At 33.1% G+C, this 20816-nt stretch overlaps 3 protein-coding genes across 3 annotated transcripts; all 3 read left to right on the forward strand.

Moving 5' to 3' along the window:
- Positions 1-5843: 5843 nt before the first annotated feature.
- On the forward strand, positions 5844-7410 carry LOC107944660 (probable BOI-related E3 ubiquitin-protein ligase 3). The gene is made up of 2 exons (XM_016878464.2): positions 5844-6567; positions 6661-7410. The coding sequence occupies exons 1-2, from the start codon at positions 6226-6228 to the stop codon at positions 7195-7197; spliced, it is 879 nt and encodes a 292-aa protein (XP_016733953.1). The 5' UTR covers positions 5844-6225; the 3' UTR covers positions 7198-7410.
- A 1426-nt stretch (positions 7411-8836) lies between these two features.
- On the forward strand, positions 8837-10821 carry LOC107944662 (uncharacterized). Its single transcript, XM_041092731.1, has 6 exons — positions 8837-8841; positions 9208-9415; positions 9498-9685; positions 9809-10148; positions 10433-10601; positions 10703-10821. Exons 1-5 carry the CDS (start codon positions 8837-8839, stop codon positions 10541-10543), a joined length of 852 nt encoding a protein of 283 aa, XP_040948665.1. The 3' UTR covers positions 10544-10601; positions 10703-10821.
- Positions 10740-12791, forward strand: LOC107944661 (probable protein arginine N-methyltransferase 1). The gene is made up of 4 exons (XM_016878465.2): positions 10740-10882; positions 11430-11787; positions 11930-12080; positions 12198-12791. Exons 1-4 carry the CDS (start codon positions 10740-10742, stop codon positions 12401-12403), a joined length of 858 nt encoding a protein of 285 aa, XP_016733954.2. The 3' UTR covers positions 12404-12791.
- The last annotated feature ends 8025 nt before the right edge of the window (positions 12792-20816 follow it).

Genomic DNA, 20816 nt, shown 5'->3' on the forward strand with positions numbered 1-20816 from the left:
ATATATAAACACTTGGTTATTCTTATTAAGTTTGTAAATACATCTAACAGTTAACTTGTAATGAGTTATTCTTATTGAACTTCTGGTTCAAATTACTCTCCCCCTAACTCATTACAAGTTATTATTTTTCTCCCCCTAATGTCGGGAAAACTATCAAATCAAAATTGTACTCACAAATCATGTCATAATTGAATCTCCAATACATTCAAAATATCTACTAGTATAAAAAAACTTGTAATTAATATATATTCCCAACTTTCTTTGAGGATTCACTCATCTTTGTGCATTGTGGTGGAGCAATTGAAACATATACGCACATACAAAAATTCAAAGATGAGAAATATTTAGCTCTTGATCAAAAATCAACTGTAATGGGAAGTATCTATAACTTATTGGCTTGATGCGTACAATACGTAAATCAACATAATCTCATGTTGAAATAGAAAGTTTAGTTCTCATAAATAATTATTTAGACATTAATTAGAAGTGTTCAATCAATAATTTCTCTAAATCATTATGCGCAAACTTTTACAGAAGTTTTTCAAACTCAATCAATAAAAGATTAATATATAAACTCATCAGTATTAGCAAGATAAATTGTCTTAATTGCATGATCTGAAATTAATTATTTAAACAATCAATCTTGCAAACGACATGTTGCAAATTGATAACACATATGTGGTTTTTTTGTAGATGCATCAACCAAAATCATATGATATCAAAACCATCCACATGGTGGATGAATAGGCCCATATTCATTTCAGAAATGCAATACATTAAATATCAATTTTAACTAGTGAGTTTCTAAGAACCATTTTTCATTGAGAACAAATAACAAATAAGAATACTTTAAATTAAAGAACCTTCTAGTTCTTTAATGAATGTTCATATAGATTCTCAATTAATTTTCACATCATTTATGATCCAGGATGGTCTAATTGGTTATGCCAAGTAGTAAACGCATTACTTCTAGTTTACTTCAATGTTGTGTTTCAATTGTACTAAATTGTAACAAATTAATAATTTTACTATCATTCCTTTTACTTTGTATCCACATATAAGTGCTATTGTGACATTTACTACTGGAAATGTCTAAATAAATGTGAATATTATAATGTCACTAAGTCCACAAAATAAATATAATTTCCAAACAATTATATGCAATATTTAATTCAGGAAAAATGCCAAAATCTTCAAATATCTAAAATTTTTTTTGCAACTTCAGGTGCATCCAACCATAACGAGCTTTAAATAGAATTATCATATTTTATTGCTCATGAACAGATCTTTCACAGTCAAATATTTTGCTTCCAACCCCTTAATGAGGATGATGACAAAAGAAGATCACAAAGATAATCACAATCAATTCAATTTAATAACAAGAATAATCAATAACTTAATCCTCCCTTTTTCATCCTTTCAAAATAGATATTTATAGCAATAGTGATTCATATGAAATATAATATTTTCCTCATTCAAAATATCAATATAAGATCCATTATAAATATATTTTAAAACCAGTGGATTAACCATCACAAGATATTAATATATTAGCTCTTCTAGAGCTTTCGACTAATTTTGTACTATCAATCTTGAAATAATATTTGTTTGTTTTAGTACCAAATAAGATAAATATTTTTTATCTATAATGATAGAATTTATTACTACATTCTCATATCCTTCCTCAAAGAATATTAACAAAAATAAAATATCATATGTCGCCAATAATATTTCATATCACATTGATAACATAAGTTATCTTTACCCTTTGAAGGGTTATCTTGAGAACTCTTATTGTTCTCTTATTTATTACTATGTTCCCACTTTTAGTGGTCCACGATTATATCTTTTATTTTCTTTATTTTTACATTCACTTCAAGAAATGCAACAAATCTGGTAGGATAGACTTCTAAACGTCTCTATTGATTTTTTATTTCATAATCAACATCATAAACATATGTGGATTTTAAATCAGAAGCTATCCATTCATGTTGTCATGATCATTCTCCAATTATAATAAATATGATATAATAAATAAAACATAGTAAAATATACTTGAAGATCTTTAACATCATCATCATCACCTTGACTATTATCACGAGCATCCATTTTGAGATTGAATCTTTCAACATCTTAAAGATTGATTTGTGGGACGACTTCGAAAGATTTTGAAAAAAATAGAGAATCATCTTGCTGATAACGTGTTATAAAATAAAGAGAGATGAGAGAATAAATAACAAAGAAAATATGAAAGCAACAGAGAATGTACTTTATTGATAAAAAAGAGTGATTACAATGCTTCATCAGAGTCTCTATTTATAGGCATAAGAAGTATAGAAGAAGTAGAGATCTAATTCTAATAACTATTAGAATTTAAAGCACACCAAAATTTTATCATAATTATGATAGACATCCACTTAATAAGATATTCATAACCTTATATATATTATTATATTTGACTTGGTAACTAGAAAAAACAGTTAACCATAAATCAGATTTCAAATAAACCGTAAATACCTCTATAAAGTTTCTAGAATTACGGATTGACTACTTCCATATTTTTTTTCGAGGACCACTGGAGGGATTATTGTAGTCGAGTAGGAGGAAAGAGGTTAATTTGGTAAGCGACTCTCCTTAAAATAAACAAGCTTTTAATCCTCCTATTCAGTTATTCATGTATTTGTATTCCACTTTTATTATTTTGATTATATGCTAATTCTACTTTTAAGAATTACAAAGTAATTTGTTTTTTTAAGTTATTTTTATTACTTTATATTTTTAATATTGAAATTAAAATAGTAAATTACGCCCATATAATAGAATTTAAACTTATTTCTCTAAAGTTTTTAATATTTATATTTTATCATTAATCAAATTCTTATTTACTATTTATATTATTTTTATAAATATATTTATTAATTAATTTTATTTCTTCAGTGTGTATGATAATCTAATTTGTATATAATTTTAATATATTAATAATCATACTATCAATTAAGTTATTGGTATAATCTTAAATGAATTATATTTATTTAAGTGACCAATTTACGTCTATTCTTATGTCACCAAGTTAGAACTTTAGTCTGACAAATCATGCGACTTTAGGCAATTTCTTGGGTTCAAATCCGTCTTAGTCAGCTTTACTCTCGAAAAATGAAAATTCATGTAGAAATTCTCGAAAAATGAAAAATGGTCTAATGTATTTCAGTTCAGGCGGTATGTAAGTAAGTTATATTCATTGAAATTTGTACAACTAGATTGACCCTACATTTGTATTAGAGTGGTAACACTTGAGATTCGAATCCGGTTTATCGAATCGAGCTTGGGGTGTTACAATCACAATTGTACCTTGATTAATTATCAATTCAATAAAATTTCTAAACTAAAATTAAATATAATTCTAAATAAACTCATAAATATATGATAATATTTACGGACTTACTCGTCAGAAATAAGATTTCGAAGCCACCGTTTTTCGACACTATTGAAAATAGAGCTATTACACTTACCATTCCCATTCTTTGTCGACATATCTTTATCTCCCCCACCATTGCCCTTTGGTTTGAATTTGGGCATGGAAGACTCAAAATTTTTTGACTTCTTAGCACCCAACTCAAGAAGTGACTCCGCAATGGTCATGGTTTTGGTAAGTTCCTCAACCCCACGACGCTCCAATTCTTGCTTAACCCACGACTTCAACTCATCCATGAAGAAGAAGAATGTCTCATTCTCACTCAGATCAGTGATTTGGAGCATTAGCTCACTAAACTCCTTCACATACTCCCTAATTGTGTCTTGTAGCGAGAACTTATGCAACTTAGCTTGAGCCTCCTTCTCGGCATATTGTGGGTAAAACTACTTCTTAAACTTTTTTTGGAACTCAACCTAAGTCTTAATTTTGGTCCCACCTCGCTTTTCATATGTGGACCTACAACGCCACCATAAAATACTGACATCAGTAAAATATATGGAAACAATACTTACCTTATCATCACCATCCTTAATACAAAGAAGTAGTGCTTCATTTTTCATAAAAAGTTGCGAAGCTTGCCCCTTAAATTTTTTTAGTTTTGGGACATCAATCTTACGGCTCGGTGTTTCACTCAAAACCCTTTTTTCCCACAACAACTTTGCACACAGCGAACTCTTCCTCAAGCTCTTTGATTTTTTTTGTTCAAAGTCATCACTATGGCTTCGAGAGCATCATTCTTTTCTGATAGCTTACCTACAACAGTGTTGAGGAGCACTTGCAGCGTGTCCGTATCGAAACTAAAGGCCTGCGCCACATATTCCTTGAACTGCTCTTTCATCGGGTCCAACTCATCTGTGCGACCCTCAACAACCTTAAGTGTTTCCTTCACTTCACCCTATTGATTCTTCGAGATGAACTACATGACTTTTCAAAGTCGACAACATATCTCTCGATCTACTATTTTTCCTTCCCCTCCCAGCACGGGTCTGCATCGGGAAATTCCACTCATTTACTCTTTTTGTCATCGCAATTGGTGTCTTCGATCACTAACTTGTACCAACTGTCATGGAGTTAGAACTTTAGTCTGGTAAGTCATGCAACCTTAAGCAATTTCTTAGGTTCAAATCTGCCTAAGTTAGCCTTACTCTCAAAAAATGATAATTCACACAGCAATTTTCAAAGACACCAAAACAAAGCGGAAGCAAACTCGAAAAAGAAAGAAGCCACAAACGAACAAAAAAAAATATTGCACACCAAGTGTTTGAGTAAATGATCTCAAAATATTATTGAACTCAAGAATGGAATAAATACAAAAGAATGAGGAGGGCTCTATTTATAGTAGAGCTCCCCTATATCTAACGGTACAAATCAAATTACAATGATGACTCAAATTAGTTCTCATCTACAATAAGAGAGTTCTAAGGGATTTAAACTCTTTACACTTTATCCTTTAGGATTTACAATATTTATCCTAGTAAAAATACAATTTATAGTTTAACCATGATTCAAGTAGATGGGGCTTGAGTCTCTTCCAAGTAATGAGCTAGTCTCGTCGGGTCGAATAACCCCCAATAAACAAGAGAGATCAAAGTGTGCCTAGATCACAGACTCTTTTGTGCGGTCTGTGACGCTTACATCTCCTACTCAACCATTAATAAAAAAAATAATTTTACTTTCATCTTAGTTTAAATATCACAACTAATCTTTTAAGTATTTTCAAAATTTTGAAATCAATTATTTTTTTAACTAATTTAATTTTTAAAAATATAATTTAAAATACTACATTTTATAATTTTAAATGTTATTAGTAATAAATTTAAATAATAAAATATTGTAACCACCAAAAATTAGAATATGAAAAAATTATTGCGACAAAGTGATATATTTGAATATTGATATTATTTGCATAATGATTAATTTGACCCCAACTTTATCAAAAAAGTCGTTTTTGATCTCTATTTATTTTTTTTACTTCTTTTAACATTTAAACTAGTGTTATTTGTCAAATAATCCAAAATAAATTGAAAAGATAAATTTGTTAATGTGACATACATAGATGGATTTCCACATCGATGCCATGATGACAAGTAATTAATTTTTTAAATATTAAAAAAAGTATAAAAATATTAAAAAATTTATATTTTTTAAAATTAATTAATTGCTAACTTGACATGGTCGCATCAGCAAAATTAGTAGATGTTAATTTTTTGTTTATTTTGAATTATTTGTCAAATAAGACAAGTTTAAAAGCTAAAAAAGATAAAATTAAATAAAAAATAAAAAATAACTTTTTTAAAAAAAATTAGAGTAGTAAATAAATTATTATTCCTATATATATTGGGTGAACTTATGCCTAAGATATAATTGTATCAAGATCAGTTTACTTCTCTATCTACAAATCTAACCAAAAATTGAAAAGAAAAACTAATTTAATATTAATTATCTTACTCTATCTCTAACCCGAACCAAACCCTAAATAAACCCCACCATACAGCCTTGCCACCTCTATAGCATGCCACTTTTGTATTCTTTCCCTTTCAGTTTTCGTCCTTATATCCCAAACCAAAGCAAACCAAACTCAAAAAACCCAATCTTCTTCTTTAATCTATGGCCGTTGAAGCTTCGCATCTCAATCTCTTCTCTCCTTAATTCTTAGCGTACATGTTCCTTTTAAGCGGTTAAGACTGAAACCAAATGATCATACATTCAGATCCAACCACCAACCTCTAACGTCTATTGCATTCATTCTCTTAATGATGAATCCTATTGAAGCAAACGGCAATATGTTTGAAACCCAGATGGTATATGGAGTTCCGACGGTGGCGACTCAAGGATTTCTTCCTTTACATAACTCTTTGGTTACCGATTCCTTCATCCATCGAAAGCCTACGGTAGTGATCAAATCGGAGAGTAGTTTGACGTACAACAATCTTCCTTTACCCAGGAAGCGTTCCAGAGATTCCGCTATGGTTTCTTTCCCTTCTCCACCTCACAAAAGCAACGAAGCTTGCTCTCGTTTTTCTTTTCTTGGCCATGATATCTCCCTTCACATGGAGCAGCAACAGTTGGATATTGATCGCCTCATCTCACAACATGTAAGCCTAAAGAACAAGATCAATTGTTTAGTTTTATCGATTGCTTTTAAAGTTTGAGAATTGATGGAGTATGGATTTTTTGTGTTTATATAGATGGAGAAAATGAGGGTGGAGATAGAAGAAAAAAGGAAGAGGCAAGCAAGGAAAATAATGGAAGCCATTGAAGAAAGAGTAATGAAGAAACTTCGAGGCAAAGAAGAAGAAATGGAGAAGATTGAGAAAATAAATTGGGCACTTGAAGAAAGAGTGAAATCCCTTTGCATAGAGAACCAAATTTGGAGAGATTTGGCTCAAACCAATGAGGCCACCGCCACTGCCCTGCGGTCCAACCTAGAACAAATCCTCGCGACGGCACAGCAGGTTAAGGTCGACAAGAGAAACCGTGGCGTAGGATTAGAAGCGGCGGCGGATGAAGTTGACGATGCGCAATCATGTTGCGGCAGCAGTTGGGACGTGGAGAAAAATGGCGACGGCGGCAGGCTATGCCGGACCTGTAGGGAGGAGGAATCATGTGTGTTGCTGCTACCATGTAGGCATTTGTGCTCATGCACTGTTTGTGCGCCGCGCCTTCACATTTGTCCAATTTGTAAATCTCCGAAGAATGCAAGCCTTCATATTAAAATGTCATAAAAGCTCTTTATTATAACCCCAAAACAAAACAGAAAACAAATATTGTTTCAACTTAGTAACCCCAAATTTTGTAATTAATTAGTTTAGATTATTTCTTTTTTCCCCCACTTTCAAATTTCAGTTTTCATTTCTTCCTGCACTGAAGAGGAAGTCACTTCTTTGCTTTCAATTTACTTCCTGATATGCCTTCTTTTTAAATAAGCTTTCAAGCTAGTTTCTTTTTTCTTTTTCTTTTTGTGATTATTTTAAATAACTTTTTTATTATTTTAATTTTGTGATTTATATAAACAAGTTTTAGATTGTGATTTAAATAATTTTAATTTGATATTTCAAATATTTATCTTTTGACTTCACATTATTTGATTTGATTTCTTTATTAATTTATTAAATGCTAAAAATAAATTGATATAGTGAACCAGTATTTACAAGATTGAGATTTTGAATATTTAGATTCAAGTTTTATTATGTATAGATCGTGTTGATAAATTTTGAAATATCTTTCTTTTAAATTATTCCACTATTCAAGTTGATACTACATAATCAAATTTTCTGGATTCAACTATTCACATACAATATTAATCAATTTCAAAATTTTCAACATATTTAATAACTGATAATTCAATAGTCAATCAAATATTTAAGAAAAAGAGATAGAAATTCACAAAAAGAGTGATTCATACCAAATATACTGTTTTCCTCATTCACAATCTCAATATGAGATCTTTATAGTGATATCTTCAGAGGATTATGCGCTAACCATCACTAATTTTGTTCCTTCAGATATTGATATAGTAACTCTTTCGAAGCTTTCAACTAATTTTACACTACCAAATAATTAACTCTTATAGAGTTTTCAACTATTTTTTTACTACCAATTATTACAATTAATATTGATTTGTTTCATACCAATTAATATAAATGTTTTCTACCTGTAAGGATAGTATTCATTATTACATTGTCAGCGAGACATATTTTCTTCAAAGAAAATTAACAGGTTTTTGACAAAATATTTGGGCAAAGAACAAGTATGTGATCAATGATCTTTTACGTAACACCCCATACCCAACCTAGACGTTATGGTCGAATTCTGAGGAATTACATACATTCGTTCAAAAACTAGAAATTTAAAATTTGAAAATGTTTCATAAAACAATACTTGATAATAGTATTTTCAATTCTTAGGGAAAAATACCTTATTCGGTTAATTCATTTTAATTTCAGAAAAACACTTATGAGATTACTTAATTTTGTAGCGGAAATATTGAGTTAAATGAAGTTTTAAAAAATTTAAACAGAGTTTTGAAATCTGTAATTTGATTTTGAAATTTAGTGCATTTCAGTTTGAAATAAAATATTCAAAATATGCTTAAGCAATTCAAATAAAGAATAAAATCCGAAATGAATAACAGTCCCCAAAAGTCCAAATAAAACAGTCCAGTTGAAAACAATTCTTAAACTTAATAGAATTAATGAAAAACAATTTGAAACTGAGCTCCTGCCATGCCAATCCTTCTGAAGTTTGTTGGTTACTGACCGCATTCGGACGTACTAACGTCCAGAGTGTGAATATTGCAGCAAAAGATATATATAAATGAGACGGTATCCGCAACTATACAGGCCATGTTATAATATAGTTACAATGGAGTAGATGAGTAATCCAAGGATCGTACCTAAAAGAGGCTAGCACTAGATCAATTTCAACCTAAACACTAACAGCTTGTTTGGTTTGGTGTATTGGCTAAGCCAATACACCCCTAATCGGTGGGCCCCACCTAATACCTCTCTAACACGTCGTTTGGTTTGATGTATTGGTAATACGCATCTAATCCATTACCTTCTTAATCGGTGAAAACCACCGATTTCTATTCCCCCCTCTTTGCCCAGATTAGCTACTGATTGAGCATCACCTCCCTGATTTGCCCTCCCCCCATCCCCTTGTTTCTCTTCTGTTCCTTCATCCGATTTCCTTCCTTATTTCTTTGCTTTTGTTTTCTGCCGATTTCCTCCCAGTCCATTATGCCTCTTTGCTGCCGATTTGTTCCCTCCATTTCCTTTCTTTTCTTTTTCGCTCTGCCACTCTTTCGATTGCCTTCTCAACCAGTCGACCTTCTTCTTCTCAACCAGTGAAACCAAAAAAGCCGACGATATCCCCACTGTCACCGTAGCCATCGCTGGTTCTATCGTCGACAACGCTCAGTCTCTCGAGCTCGCCACTCGAGTAATGGAAAATCCCTCTGTTTCTCTTCACTCTTTCTACCCTATGTTACAAATTTTCATTTAATTTCTCCTTTTTCTATCAGAGTCAAGAAGGAATTCATCATTTGGAATCTGGATTTGAAAAAAGCAATGCGGGAAAGTCTTTAGTATCTAAAGAAGGGATTCAAGCTGGAAGGAAAAGAAGAGTTGACAGCTCACCTTCACGTGGTACTAAAAAAAGGAGGCAAACAAAAGATGCTTCTGTAATTCAAGAAGAGGATTGTGCTCACAGGTATCCACTTCTGCTCTTATATTGATTTCTTTTGGCATGTTATTTAACCATGTGCTGATATTCTGATTATTTCTTGATTCAGATAACTGAGGTTTGTTTACAATTACGTTTGTTGTTTTTCAGTGTAAATTCAACTGAACCAAATTCGCTTCCAGATCAGCCTGTATCATTGTCATATGATCAGAGTCAAGGAGGAGCTGATGAGACTAATGCACTGGTTGTTGATAAAATAACAGAGATTTTGGAAGAGACTTTTGAAAAAAAGGTTGTAGTTGATTCTTCCAATCTAGGAAATACTGATCATTTGCAGGATATTGTAGCAGAATCAATGCAGGGTATTCCTCAAAGTGGAGGAATGTGCAGTCTTGCAAGTGCTTCAGGAGAGAATGGTGGATCTGGGGATCCAGTAATTGTTCAAGAAGCACATTTGGGGAAGGTTTCTCAAGTTACCAAGCCCTATCAGGTAAAGGCTAATTCTAGCTATATGCAAATTCCTTTTTTCTTGCATGCAGATGACAGTATCAACATTTTACTAGGCTCTTATTTACAATGTGCATTTGTATTTTGTTTGCTTTTCCCCTCATTTGTGTTCCCCGGGTCTTTAACAGTAGCATTCCCCATTTATGATCAAGTTATTAAATTTCTCATAATAGTTATACAAGTTGATCAGGTTCTTTTGTTTTTGGGTGTCTTTTTCAGTCTTTCTATTTTGTATCCTTGCGGTTCATAAGTGTTTTTATTCTGTAGCCAATGAAAGACGTGTCAGAAGGAGGCACAAAGCTTGAAGACAACGTAGTTCCCAAACTAGATGAGAATGAGAAAATTGGAATGAGGACGAGGTCAAAGCAGAAGTTATAGAAATATATGTAGTTTCTTTTTAGCTTCTACAGTTATATTTTAACCATTTTGCACAAAGGTACCCTTTTCTTTCCAATCTCGCATCCTAGTGTCCCGTCAAATTATGAATTACACCTTGAAGCAGCTTTTGAAGTACTCTTTGTTTTTGGAGTTTTGCAGAATAGCAGATGTTCAACATGCCATGTAACAACTAAACATGGGAAAGTTGCTTACTAACTTGGATCTTGTTCAGAATACTTGTAAATGCTTATCCTTTTATTTTGGTGTGGGTTTGTTTAGTAGTGCTGGTGCCTTTTGTGATTGTTATAGGTTTCTTACTAGGTCTATAATTGTTAAAAGGTGAATTGTAGGAAGGATAGATGCGGACAGATAAATTGGTTTTCCAGGTTGCCTTGCAATACGATTAATAGGTTACCTTATGTTTTGTCAGTTTTTTCTCTCTTTTTTCACCTTCTGTTCTGGGGACATACCTCTCAAATTTGGTCTTACTGGCCATTCACTTATCAAATATTTAAATTTTATGCAGCCTTTCATGCTGGGGTATAGATTTTCTTACATTGCAATATATTAGACATAAATGGTTTAATGGTATTGATTGCCCTTGGTCAAATAAATATCAGTCAAAAGGCTTTTTCTTTGCTAAGTTTTCTAAATTTAATCGGAAGGATTAGAACTTATTATCCGCTTTTGCCCATCCAATAAATATTTTTTAGAGAACCTTTGTGAGATACTGTATATGCATGAGTATGTTTATAGGGAAAAAGTTAGAACTGTCATTGGCATAATTTATGTTCTTAATGGTAGTGTATGTGATGCGGAATTATGCAATTAGTTTTGAATTTGCTCAACTGTTTAGTTTTTATGTTTGAGCTGCTTCTTACTTCAGCTTTGTTAAGCAGTGTTTCTTGCTGCAACTTATAAGTTCAGGACAAGCTGAAAAATCAACGAGCTTCAGCTCTTCCATGATGAGAATTTTTCAGCGTGGTCTTTTGCGTCAGAGGTGTTATATCATGTTCATATGTATTTGTATAACTTTCAACGAGTTTTTCTATTGTGTTTCATTGCAATTCAACTTTTTGTATTCTTATATATACCCCATCTTTTCTACATGGCATCATCTTGCTACAGTTTGGAATAATGTTTATGGCTTTGACATGAGTTTTATAAAAAAGCAAGCTATGATGGAACCTCTTGTTGACACGGTTGACCAGAAACAAATTGTAACAAATTGCCACCTTCTCAAGGTGAGAAAATACACAAGCATATTCCTGTATGTATGTATATATCATTGGGTATCTATATATATGAACACTTATTGGAAATTATTTTACAAAATAATGTGTTTGGAGTACAACTGAATTATTTATTTTGGTTTTCTGGTTTCAGACAATGGATATTTCTAAGATGGTTCTTGGGGATGCTTCTTTCACTGCACCTTTCAAGCTTATTGCAGAGCGTGATGATTACATCCATGCTTTCGTTGCATATTTTGATGTTTCGTTTACCAAATGCCACAAATTGATGGGTTTCTCTACAGGTTTGTATCTACATCAAAATTCTCCATCCTTTGTCCTTTCCATTTTATCTACGAATAGAAATCAGCAAGCCAGCCTAGAAGAACTTTGCCTTAGCTAATGGCAAATACAAAATGCAGGACCAAGATCGCGAGCTACCCATTGGAAGCAAATAGTCCTATATCTAGAGGATGTGTTAACCATCTGTGAAGGGGAGACAATAATTGGGAGCATGACTGTTGCACCAAACAAGAAGAATCCCCGAGACGTTGATATAATGGTTAAATATTCATTGAGCGGACGACGTTGTGTGGTTTCGAGAGTTCAATTCTATAAGATGCGCTGATTTTGTTGCAGAGTATTTCATCACCACTACTAGCTGTAGGATACCTTGTTTGCATGTTCCTCAAATGTTTCACCAACATTTTTTTAATTCCTTTTCTACTTTCTTTTTTCTCGAAAGGTTTTCCCTGAGAAAGAAAAACACATAAGATGCATGTACTTCATTAACTCAATCCAACTATTTTCTTCTCATGTATGCTTCATATTGAGTCTTGTGTTTTGTGCTGATGTGAGGGAGCATATATACAAATGACATTGGATGTATGCATAGGACTAAATAGATTTTGAGCTTTGACAAGCTGCTTATAAGCATTGTTTCTTATAGAAGAAACACATTATTGGAGAAAGCTTTTGAATCTCCCAACTATTGGATTTGGGTTTCTTTTTGACAATTTGTTTATTGTGCTTTTGTTTAGATGATGCGAAAGGAAAGTCAAGAATTATATTTACTCGTTAAGTTAAATGAAGATATTTGTAATTTAAAAAAATAAAAATTCAATATAAATTTAAAATAAGAGTTTAACTAAAAAATAAGAGTTAGTGGCAAAAATTAATAAAATTTAAATTTTAGTGGTAAAATTCAATAACATAAAAATTAAGTTACAAATTTACTCATTTTTTAAAAAAATAACGGCAAATATAAATAAAAATAAAGTACAGTGACAAATTTCAATATTTATCTATAGTATGATGATAAATTATATATTTTTATTAACTTATATTTAATAATAATTATGTTAAATTATATTTTATAGTATTATATATTATGATTTTAGAAAATTCATATAAGAATATTTAATATTAAGAATTTTATTAAATCATATATTTTAATTAAAATATATTTAATATTAATTATTTCAAATTATATTTTATAGTATCATATATTATGATTTGAGTAAATTCATATAAGAATATTGATTATTAAGAATTTTATTATAAATTATATATTTTAATTAAAATATATTTAATAATAATTATGTTAAAATATGATTAAATTATTTATTACTGATAATAATAATCTTATTAAAATTTAAATAACAATAACAATAATCATTTACCAAAACAATTTTATGCTAAGGGTATTCTAGTCATTTTAGTTTTTTCCATTATGCTATTACACCTCTATTCCATTCAACCAAACACAAGATTACTATTACGCCTCTATTCCATTACATTCAACCAAACAGTGGATTAGCTATTACATCTCTAATCCAATACACCTCTAATCCCAATACACCTCTAATCCAATACACCTCTAATCCAATACAGCGAACCAAACGCACCCTAAAAGATCTAATTAATACTCGAATTAAGTTATATTACAAGAATATAAAAATAATGATTTTTGGGGTTTTTATAATAATAGTAATAGTAATAAGAAAACCAAATAATATTAGGAATTTGAAAAAGTAAAATTGATCAAATCTGATACGTCTACTAGAATAACGAGTCAGCAGAGATTACTTATCTTTCGACCCCACAGTCCAAACCGACTCAAGGTTAAGGTGTTCACGGATAGGCCATACCAATTTTGGGTTAATTCCCACCTTGATAAATTTTTAAGGTCGTCAAGCCTAGGGTTTAGGTTCTCCCTTTCCTAAGCAACTAATCCGTTGAGTAACCTTACAAAAATAGTCAATCCATCATACCTCCACTAACTAATCCCCCATAGAGGGATTAGTTCCTCATGGTTTCTATAAACAATATAAAATCGATATAAGATGTAAACATAATAATCGAATCGAAAGTATAGAGTTTAGGAAAATCCTAATTTGTATTATGAAAAAGAGTGGATCCACAAATTTTGATTGCATCCACAAACCAAATTTCCCAAGATAGAGCAAAGAACGAACCAAAATAAATCTAAAACCTAAGAAAAGAGAAAACTAAACCAAAATTAAAAAGAGAGATCCTAAACTAAGTAATTGGTGTCCATAACATGTCACAAATGAGCCTATTTACAAATTTGAGATGACCATCGTCCTTAACACTAGGTTAGCTGACGTTCCAGAGCTTTAAGTTAAATTGTGCGAATCAAAACGCCCCTGGCTTTATTAATTCTCGTCTAGGGTCAATGTCGCGACAAATCAGGACCTGTGTAGCAACATAGAAACAATTTTTTTTTGAAAATAAGTTCTTTTACAAATACAATTTTGAACCCAAAATTTACAACCCGAGTTTTGCAACCTGGCTCTAATAGCACTAAATGTAACACCCCAAACCTGACCTAGACGTTATGGCTGAATCTAGGAATGTTACAAAGTAGGGTTTCAAATCTAATCTTATCATGTTAAAACCTCATATAGTTTATTGCTAAAAGAGAGTCCTCATTTTAGGAGAATCATATTGTTATAATCTTTTGTGAAATCATCAGTTTCTTGTTCCTTTAACTAAAACGAAAATTTGCAGCGGAAGTTTGAAAGTCGTTATATTTGAAAACCGAGTTTGTATTTTCAAAAATATTTGTTGAAGTAAAACCATGGTTTTGTAAAACGTCACAGGATAAAAATCATAAACGCATCCAAAACCAAAAATTTAAAACCAGTAGTCCAGAAAGTCGTAAAATTACAAAAATTTCAAAGAAAATCTAGAAACTTAAATAAATTCTTAATTATTTAAAATAGTTTCAGAACTAGTGGTCACTGTTGAGCCTTCGTCGCACCGACCCGCCTATACTTGAGGATTACCTGAACAAAACAGACAATAGATGTGAGTTTAAAAAAAACTCAGTGTGTAACTTATGGAACGTACATACATATATACCCAGATTTTTCACATACCGAAGATATACAAATATGGACATAAGTCCTTAACAGAATTAGATCAACAGAGTCATAAGATATGTAAAGCCCTACCCCCATCCTCTACACACCAACTCTGACCATCCAAACACACCACGTGGGGTATAAAATAGCCATCTAGCCCTACACACCATATAGTATCCGTACGCCACTTATCAAAATAATCGCAGATGTTGCCAAAATAATGGCGAAATATCGTCTATCAGAACACTTCCTCCATATATACATAACCCACCCCATAATAAATATAGATAACAAATCAAAAAATAAATTAGAATTAACATGTCTCGCATGCTCAAATACAAATATCATACATGCTTATATGAATAATCGGATTATACATATCGATTTTCCTAATACCCAAACTAGTTTATCAGATTAGCAGATCTCATGCTTTAGGGTTTGGATTGCCCTTACTAACCCTATGGAAGGCCCACGGTCAATCGGAACGACGCGTGTGACCCTAGGGAAAAATACTAAATTTTTGGCCCATATGACCGTGTGGGCCCACACATCCAAATCAGCGTTGCCTGTGTGGCTTACACACCCAAATCAACCCTGCCCGTGTGGCTTACACACCCAAATCAGCTTAGGCCATGTAACCCACACGGCCACACACTTTCCAGTCACACAGTTGTGTATCGCACACAGCCTACCACACGGCCAGGCACAAACTCGTGTGGTGTCGATAGGCCACATTTTCAGCTTTTGTCGAACCTCTTTTTCTCGCGTTTTTGTTACACACCTGGTTCATTTTTTATGCAAAATCAACTCCGAGACCACTGAACCCTAAAAATAGCATTCTAATGCCCAATTTCAGTAAGCATTTACGAAACCCAAACACAAATGATCCTAAAACAAAACCTCACAACAACATTCAACGTATTCGCACACTTACCGACAACGAATAGGAAACACCCAACGCTTAATTCACTGTTGGAGCACCAAATGTTTCTTGCCTTTCCCCTAACCGAGAGTTAAAAAAACCCCTCATAAATCACTAGCCAAGAAACATTAAAATCATATCTGCAGAAGATTTACTGGAACAAACGAAATTTAAAGTTGCACAAAAGAAGACGAAATGAAATAACAACGTTGATCAACAAAGAGTAACGCACGATTGATTGATTCGAAACTCACAAAGAGAAGAAAAAAGAAAAAAAATTTACATAGAGGAGAAGAGGGAACAGAAAAATGACGTAATAAAACAAGAGGGGATTATTTTTGGAAAACAAAATTAAAATTAAAATTAGACAAAAATTAATTAACTAATTAACTAAAAAAATAAAAAAACCCCAATAACTCCCCCATTAACAACATAATCCCCTAGAATCCTACCCACTAACCTCATCCAACTACCTCAAAACTTCAACTCTAATCAGATTCTATTACCCAACCGACACATACTCACAGAAGCAAAAATAACATCCTTTGCTCACACGGGGGTTTGAACACGTGACTTTCAGGCAAGCTAACACCTTACCACTTGAACCAGCAGGCTCATTCTGATATAAGTTGATCGAAAATAAAACATAACCCAACCTACCAAAGATAAGGCTAGGATAAAAAATAACAAAATTTTCCAGAGAGTGAGACTTGAACCCAATACCTCAAACACACCCTCAAATCACTTAACCACTAAAGCAGATACATATTTATGACAAATTTCATAAAAACAAGATTAAATAAGTTAGGGTGTCACAGATAGGTGATCGGCCCAACTCGTTTCAGAATTCGATAAGGCCGAATGAACCTGGGGCTCAACTTTCCCTTACTTCTAAATCGAAAGAACTTATTCTATGGAGATACCTTAAAGAAAACCTGATCTCCCATAGCAAACTTTATATCTCTCCTCTTTAGATCTGCATAGGACTTCTGTCTGTCAGAAGCTGCCTTAAGACGATCTCGAATCAATCTAACATTATCTTCAATCTTAGAAACCGAACCCGAACCCATAATCCTCCTCTTTCCCAACTCGGTCCAACAAAAAAGTGTGCAACACTTACAACCATAAAGAGCCTCATAAGGTGCCATCTGAATACGGGAGTGAAAGATATTATTAAATACAAACTCAGCCAATGACAGAAAATCCTCCCAACTACCACGGAAGTCGATAACACAAGTCCATATCATATCTTTCAATATCTAAATCGTTCTCTCAAATTGCCCATTAGCCTAAGGATGGAATGCAGTACTAAAGTCCAATCGAGTACACAGAGCCTCATGCAGTTTTTTATAAAATTGTGACGTAAATTGAGAGTCTCTATTAAAGATAACCGGTACCAAAACCCCATGCAGTCTAACAATCTCATATATGTAGAGCTTCGCTAGTTTCTACAGAGAATAACCAGTCCTAACTGAAAGAAAATGAGCAGACTTGGTCAACCGATCCACGATGACCTAGATAATATCATTCTTAGTGGGTATTAAGGGAAACCCACTAACGAAGTCCATAGTCACATGCTCTCATTTCCTAAAAAGAATATTAATGGGTTGAAGCAAACATGAAGGCAGTTAGTGCTCAGCCTTAACTTGCAGGCACGTTAGAAAACGGCAAACAAAGTTAGTTACCTTTCATTTCAAACTGAGCCACCAGTACAACTCTCGTAGTCTCGATACATTTTATTCCCACTAAGGTGTATAGCATAAAGACTACTATACGCTTCCAACAAAATAGACTACCTCAACTTAGCATCATTAGGCACACAAACTTGACCTCCGAAACTTAACACCCTCACTATTCAACCCAAAATCAAAAGTCTTACCATTTTCAACTCATTGAAACTAAGGGACCAGAGAATCATCCACTAACTACTTATCCCGAATTTGACCAATCAATGATGGATTAACTTGTAACTTAGCTAGCAACCCATTGTCCTCAAACAGACTTAGGCGAGCAAACATCGCTCTCAATTCAGACATCAATCTTTGACTAAGAGTGTCGGCCACAACATTGGCCTTACCAGAATAATACTCTATTACGCAGTCGTAATCCTTAAGTAACTCAATCCATCTATATTGCCTAAGACTCAACTCCGTTTGAGAAACGAGGTACTTGAGACTCTTGTGATTAATGTAGATGATACACCTCTCACCATATAAATAATGCCTCCAGATTTTCAATGCGAAGATAACTGCAGCTAAATCAAGATCATGCATAGGATAGTTACCTTTGTATGGCTTAAACTGTCGGGATGCATAAGCCACTAAGTTACCATCTTGCATTAGAATGCAACCCAAACCAGTGTGAGAAGCATCACTATACACGACAAACTCCTTACCAGATTGAGGATGCATCAGAACGAGTGCCCGAGTCAAAAAGAATTTGAGCTTCTCAAAGCTCAATTACTGTTCATCATTCCACACAAAAGGTATGTTCTTATGTAACAACTTAGTTAAAAGGAGTTTCAGTTAAAAGGAGTTGCGGTCAACGAAAACCCCTCCACAAATCTCCGATAGTAACCCGCTAAACTATGAAAACTCCGGATCTCAGACATATTCTTAGGTTGTTTCCACTTGAGAACAACCTCAATCTTTTTAGGTTCTACACGGATACCCTCGACAGAAACCACATTCCCTAAAAAAGTGACATCTCTTAACCAAAACTCACACTTGCTCCACTTAGTGTAGAACTTTTTCTTACGAAGTATTTGCAGAACCAGTCTAAGATGTTCATCATGCACAACCTCAGTCTTAAAATATACCAGAATATCATCAATGAAAATCATGATGAATTGATCCAACTATGGCTAAAAAACCTGATTCATGAGATTCATGATCACAGCTAGAGCATTTGTCAAACCGAATGGCATCATAAGGAAGTCGTAGTGCCCATAACGAGTCTTAAAAGTAGTATTATGCTTATTAGCTTCTTTAACCTTTAACTGATGATACGTAGAACGGAGATCAATCTTTGAGAACATTGATGCCCCAAAAATTGATCAAACAGATCGCCAATCCTCGAAAGTGGATATTTATTCTTTATCGTCAATTTATTCAATTGCCAATAATCCACACACATTCTCATTGCACCATCATTCCTTTTTCACAAAAATAATTAGTGCTCCCATTGAAGACACACTAGGTCAGATGAACCCCCTATCGAAAAGTTCCTAAAGATCTACTTTTAATTCTTTCAGCTCGTTCAGTGTCATACGATAAGAAGCGATGGACACCAGAGTTATCCTCGACAATTTCTAGGAAAGACATTTTGAAATTCTCTAATTATCTGAATATCCTCAATAGAAGATCCCATAGAACTCGTATTATTCACATATGCCAGAAACGTTTCACACCATTTCCAAACTAGTTTTTCACTACTAGAGTGGAGATTACATTAGAGAGATAATCTCGATGCTCACCAACCATAACAATCTCCACATCATCTTTGGTTCTTAGAGTTACACTCTTAGTAACACAATCCAAACTGACTCAATGTTCCACAAGCTGGTCTATACCTAGAATCAGCTCAAACTCACCAAAAGGTAAGTTTATCAGATTAGTTGGAGACACAACACCTTGAATTTCCAGAGGACACTGCCTATACACTTTGTTAACTTGTACAAACTGACCTAATTGACTAATCACAAAAATCCCACTAGAAGTGTGACACCCTAGGCAAATCCCACATCAGAAAAGCATAGGAGAGACCTGGGCTATATAAAGGGGTAGCAACACTTAAGTGGTAAGAGGCCTTTTGGGGGTGTATGAGCGCTCCTAATAATATAGTTGTAAGGGCTATGTGTGCCCAAAGCGGACAATAGGTGTTGGGCCCAGCGACCCTTTCAAGTACTCTCAACATAACTTAGGACAATATGTCTCCCAATAGTATCACTTGTGTTTAAATTAGGCATATTGTCCATAAATGATGGCTCAGCTCAAGCCCCTCTTCGGCACCCTCCGTACCCATGGGTTCCACATGTACTCATTACGCTAATTTATCTATAATTAAAAATTTTATGTATCAGTTTAAGTTTATTATCGGAAACCTTAAGTTTAAAATTTTATCAGAAGCTTTTAGAGAGTTATTGCAGTCTTTAGCTAAATCTGAGCAAGTCTAACACTATAGTGTTTTTCTAGACTACAAAGTGTAGCTGAAGCAGAAGTACTTAGAAGATCGGCGTTGGAGACTCGAAAACTTTCATAAACTCATTTATCAGAATTACCCAAAAATACAAATTGTTTAAAATACTTTTCATAAAATTTTTGAACCCAAAAATCATAGCTCGAGTTTTGAACATGACTCTAATACCACTAAATTTAACACCCCATACCCAAGCTAGATGTTATGGCCGAATTCTGAGGAATTACGTACATTTTGTTTAAAAACCATAAATTTAAAATTAAAAAACTTTTCATAAATAATACTTGATAACAATATTTCCAGTTCTTAGGGAAAAATACCTTATTCTATTAATTCATTTTAATTTCAGAAAAACACTTATGAAATTGCTTAATTTTGTAGTGGAAATCTTGAGTTAAATGGAGTTTTGAAAATTTTAAACAGAGTTTTGAAATCCGTAATTTGGTTTTGGAATTCAATGCATTGCAACTTGAAATAAAATATTCAAAATATCCTTAAGCAGTTCAAATGAAGAATAAAATCCAAAACAAATA

The sequence above is a fragment of the Gossypium hirsutum genome, chromosome D05 (genome assembly GCF_007990345.1).
Source record: "Gossypium hirsutum isolate 1008001.06 chromosome D05, Gossypium_hirsutum_v2.1, whole genome shotgun sequence".
Classification (NCBI taxonomy): Eukaryota; Viridiplantae; Streptophyta; class Magnoliopsida; order Malvales; family Malvaceae; genus Gossypium; species Gossypium hirsutum.

What these genes read in the sequence shown, in the direction of transcription:
- LOC107944660 (XM_016878464.2), top strand. Translation starts at nt 6,226, where the DNA reads ATGATGAATCCTATTGAAGCAAACGGCAATATGTTTGAAACCCAGATG. An exon ending in ATCGCCTCATCTCACAACAT is followed by an intron (nt 6,568 to 6,660) that starts GTAAGCCTAAAG and finishes GTGTTTATATAG; the next exon opens with ATGGAGAAAATGAGGGTGGA.
- LOC107944662 (XM_041092731.1), top strand. An exon ending in CTCTCGAGCTCGCCACTCGA is followed by an intron (nt 9,416 to 9,497) that starts GTAATGGAAAAT and finishes TTTTTCTATCAG; the next exon opens with AGTCAAGAAGGAATTCATCA. An exon ending in GAAGAGGATTGTGCTCACAG is followed by an intron (nt 9,686 to 9,808) that starts GTATCCACTTCT and finishes GTTGTTTTTCAG; the next exon opens with TGTAAATTCAACTGAACCAA.
- LOC107944661 (XM_016878465.2), top strand. Translation starts at nt 10,740, where the DNA reads ATGGGAAAGTTGCTTACTAACTTGGATCTTGTTCAGAATACTTGTAAA. An exon ending in AGGTCTATAATTGTTAAAAG is followed by an intron (nt 10,883 to 11,429) that starts GTGAATTGTAGG and finishes TTCTTACTTCAG; the next exon opens with CTTTGTTAAGCAGTGTTTCT. An exon ending in CAAATTGCCACCTTCTCAAG is followed by an intron (nt 11,788 to 11,929) that starts GTGAGAAAATAC and finishes TTCTGGTTTCAG; the next exon opens with ACAATGGATATTTCTAAGAT.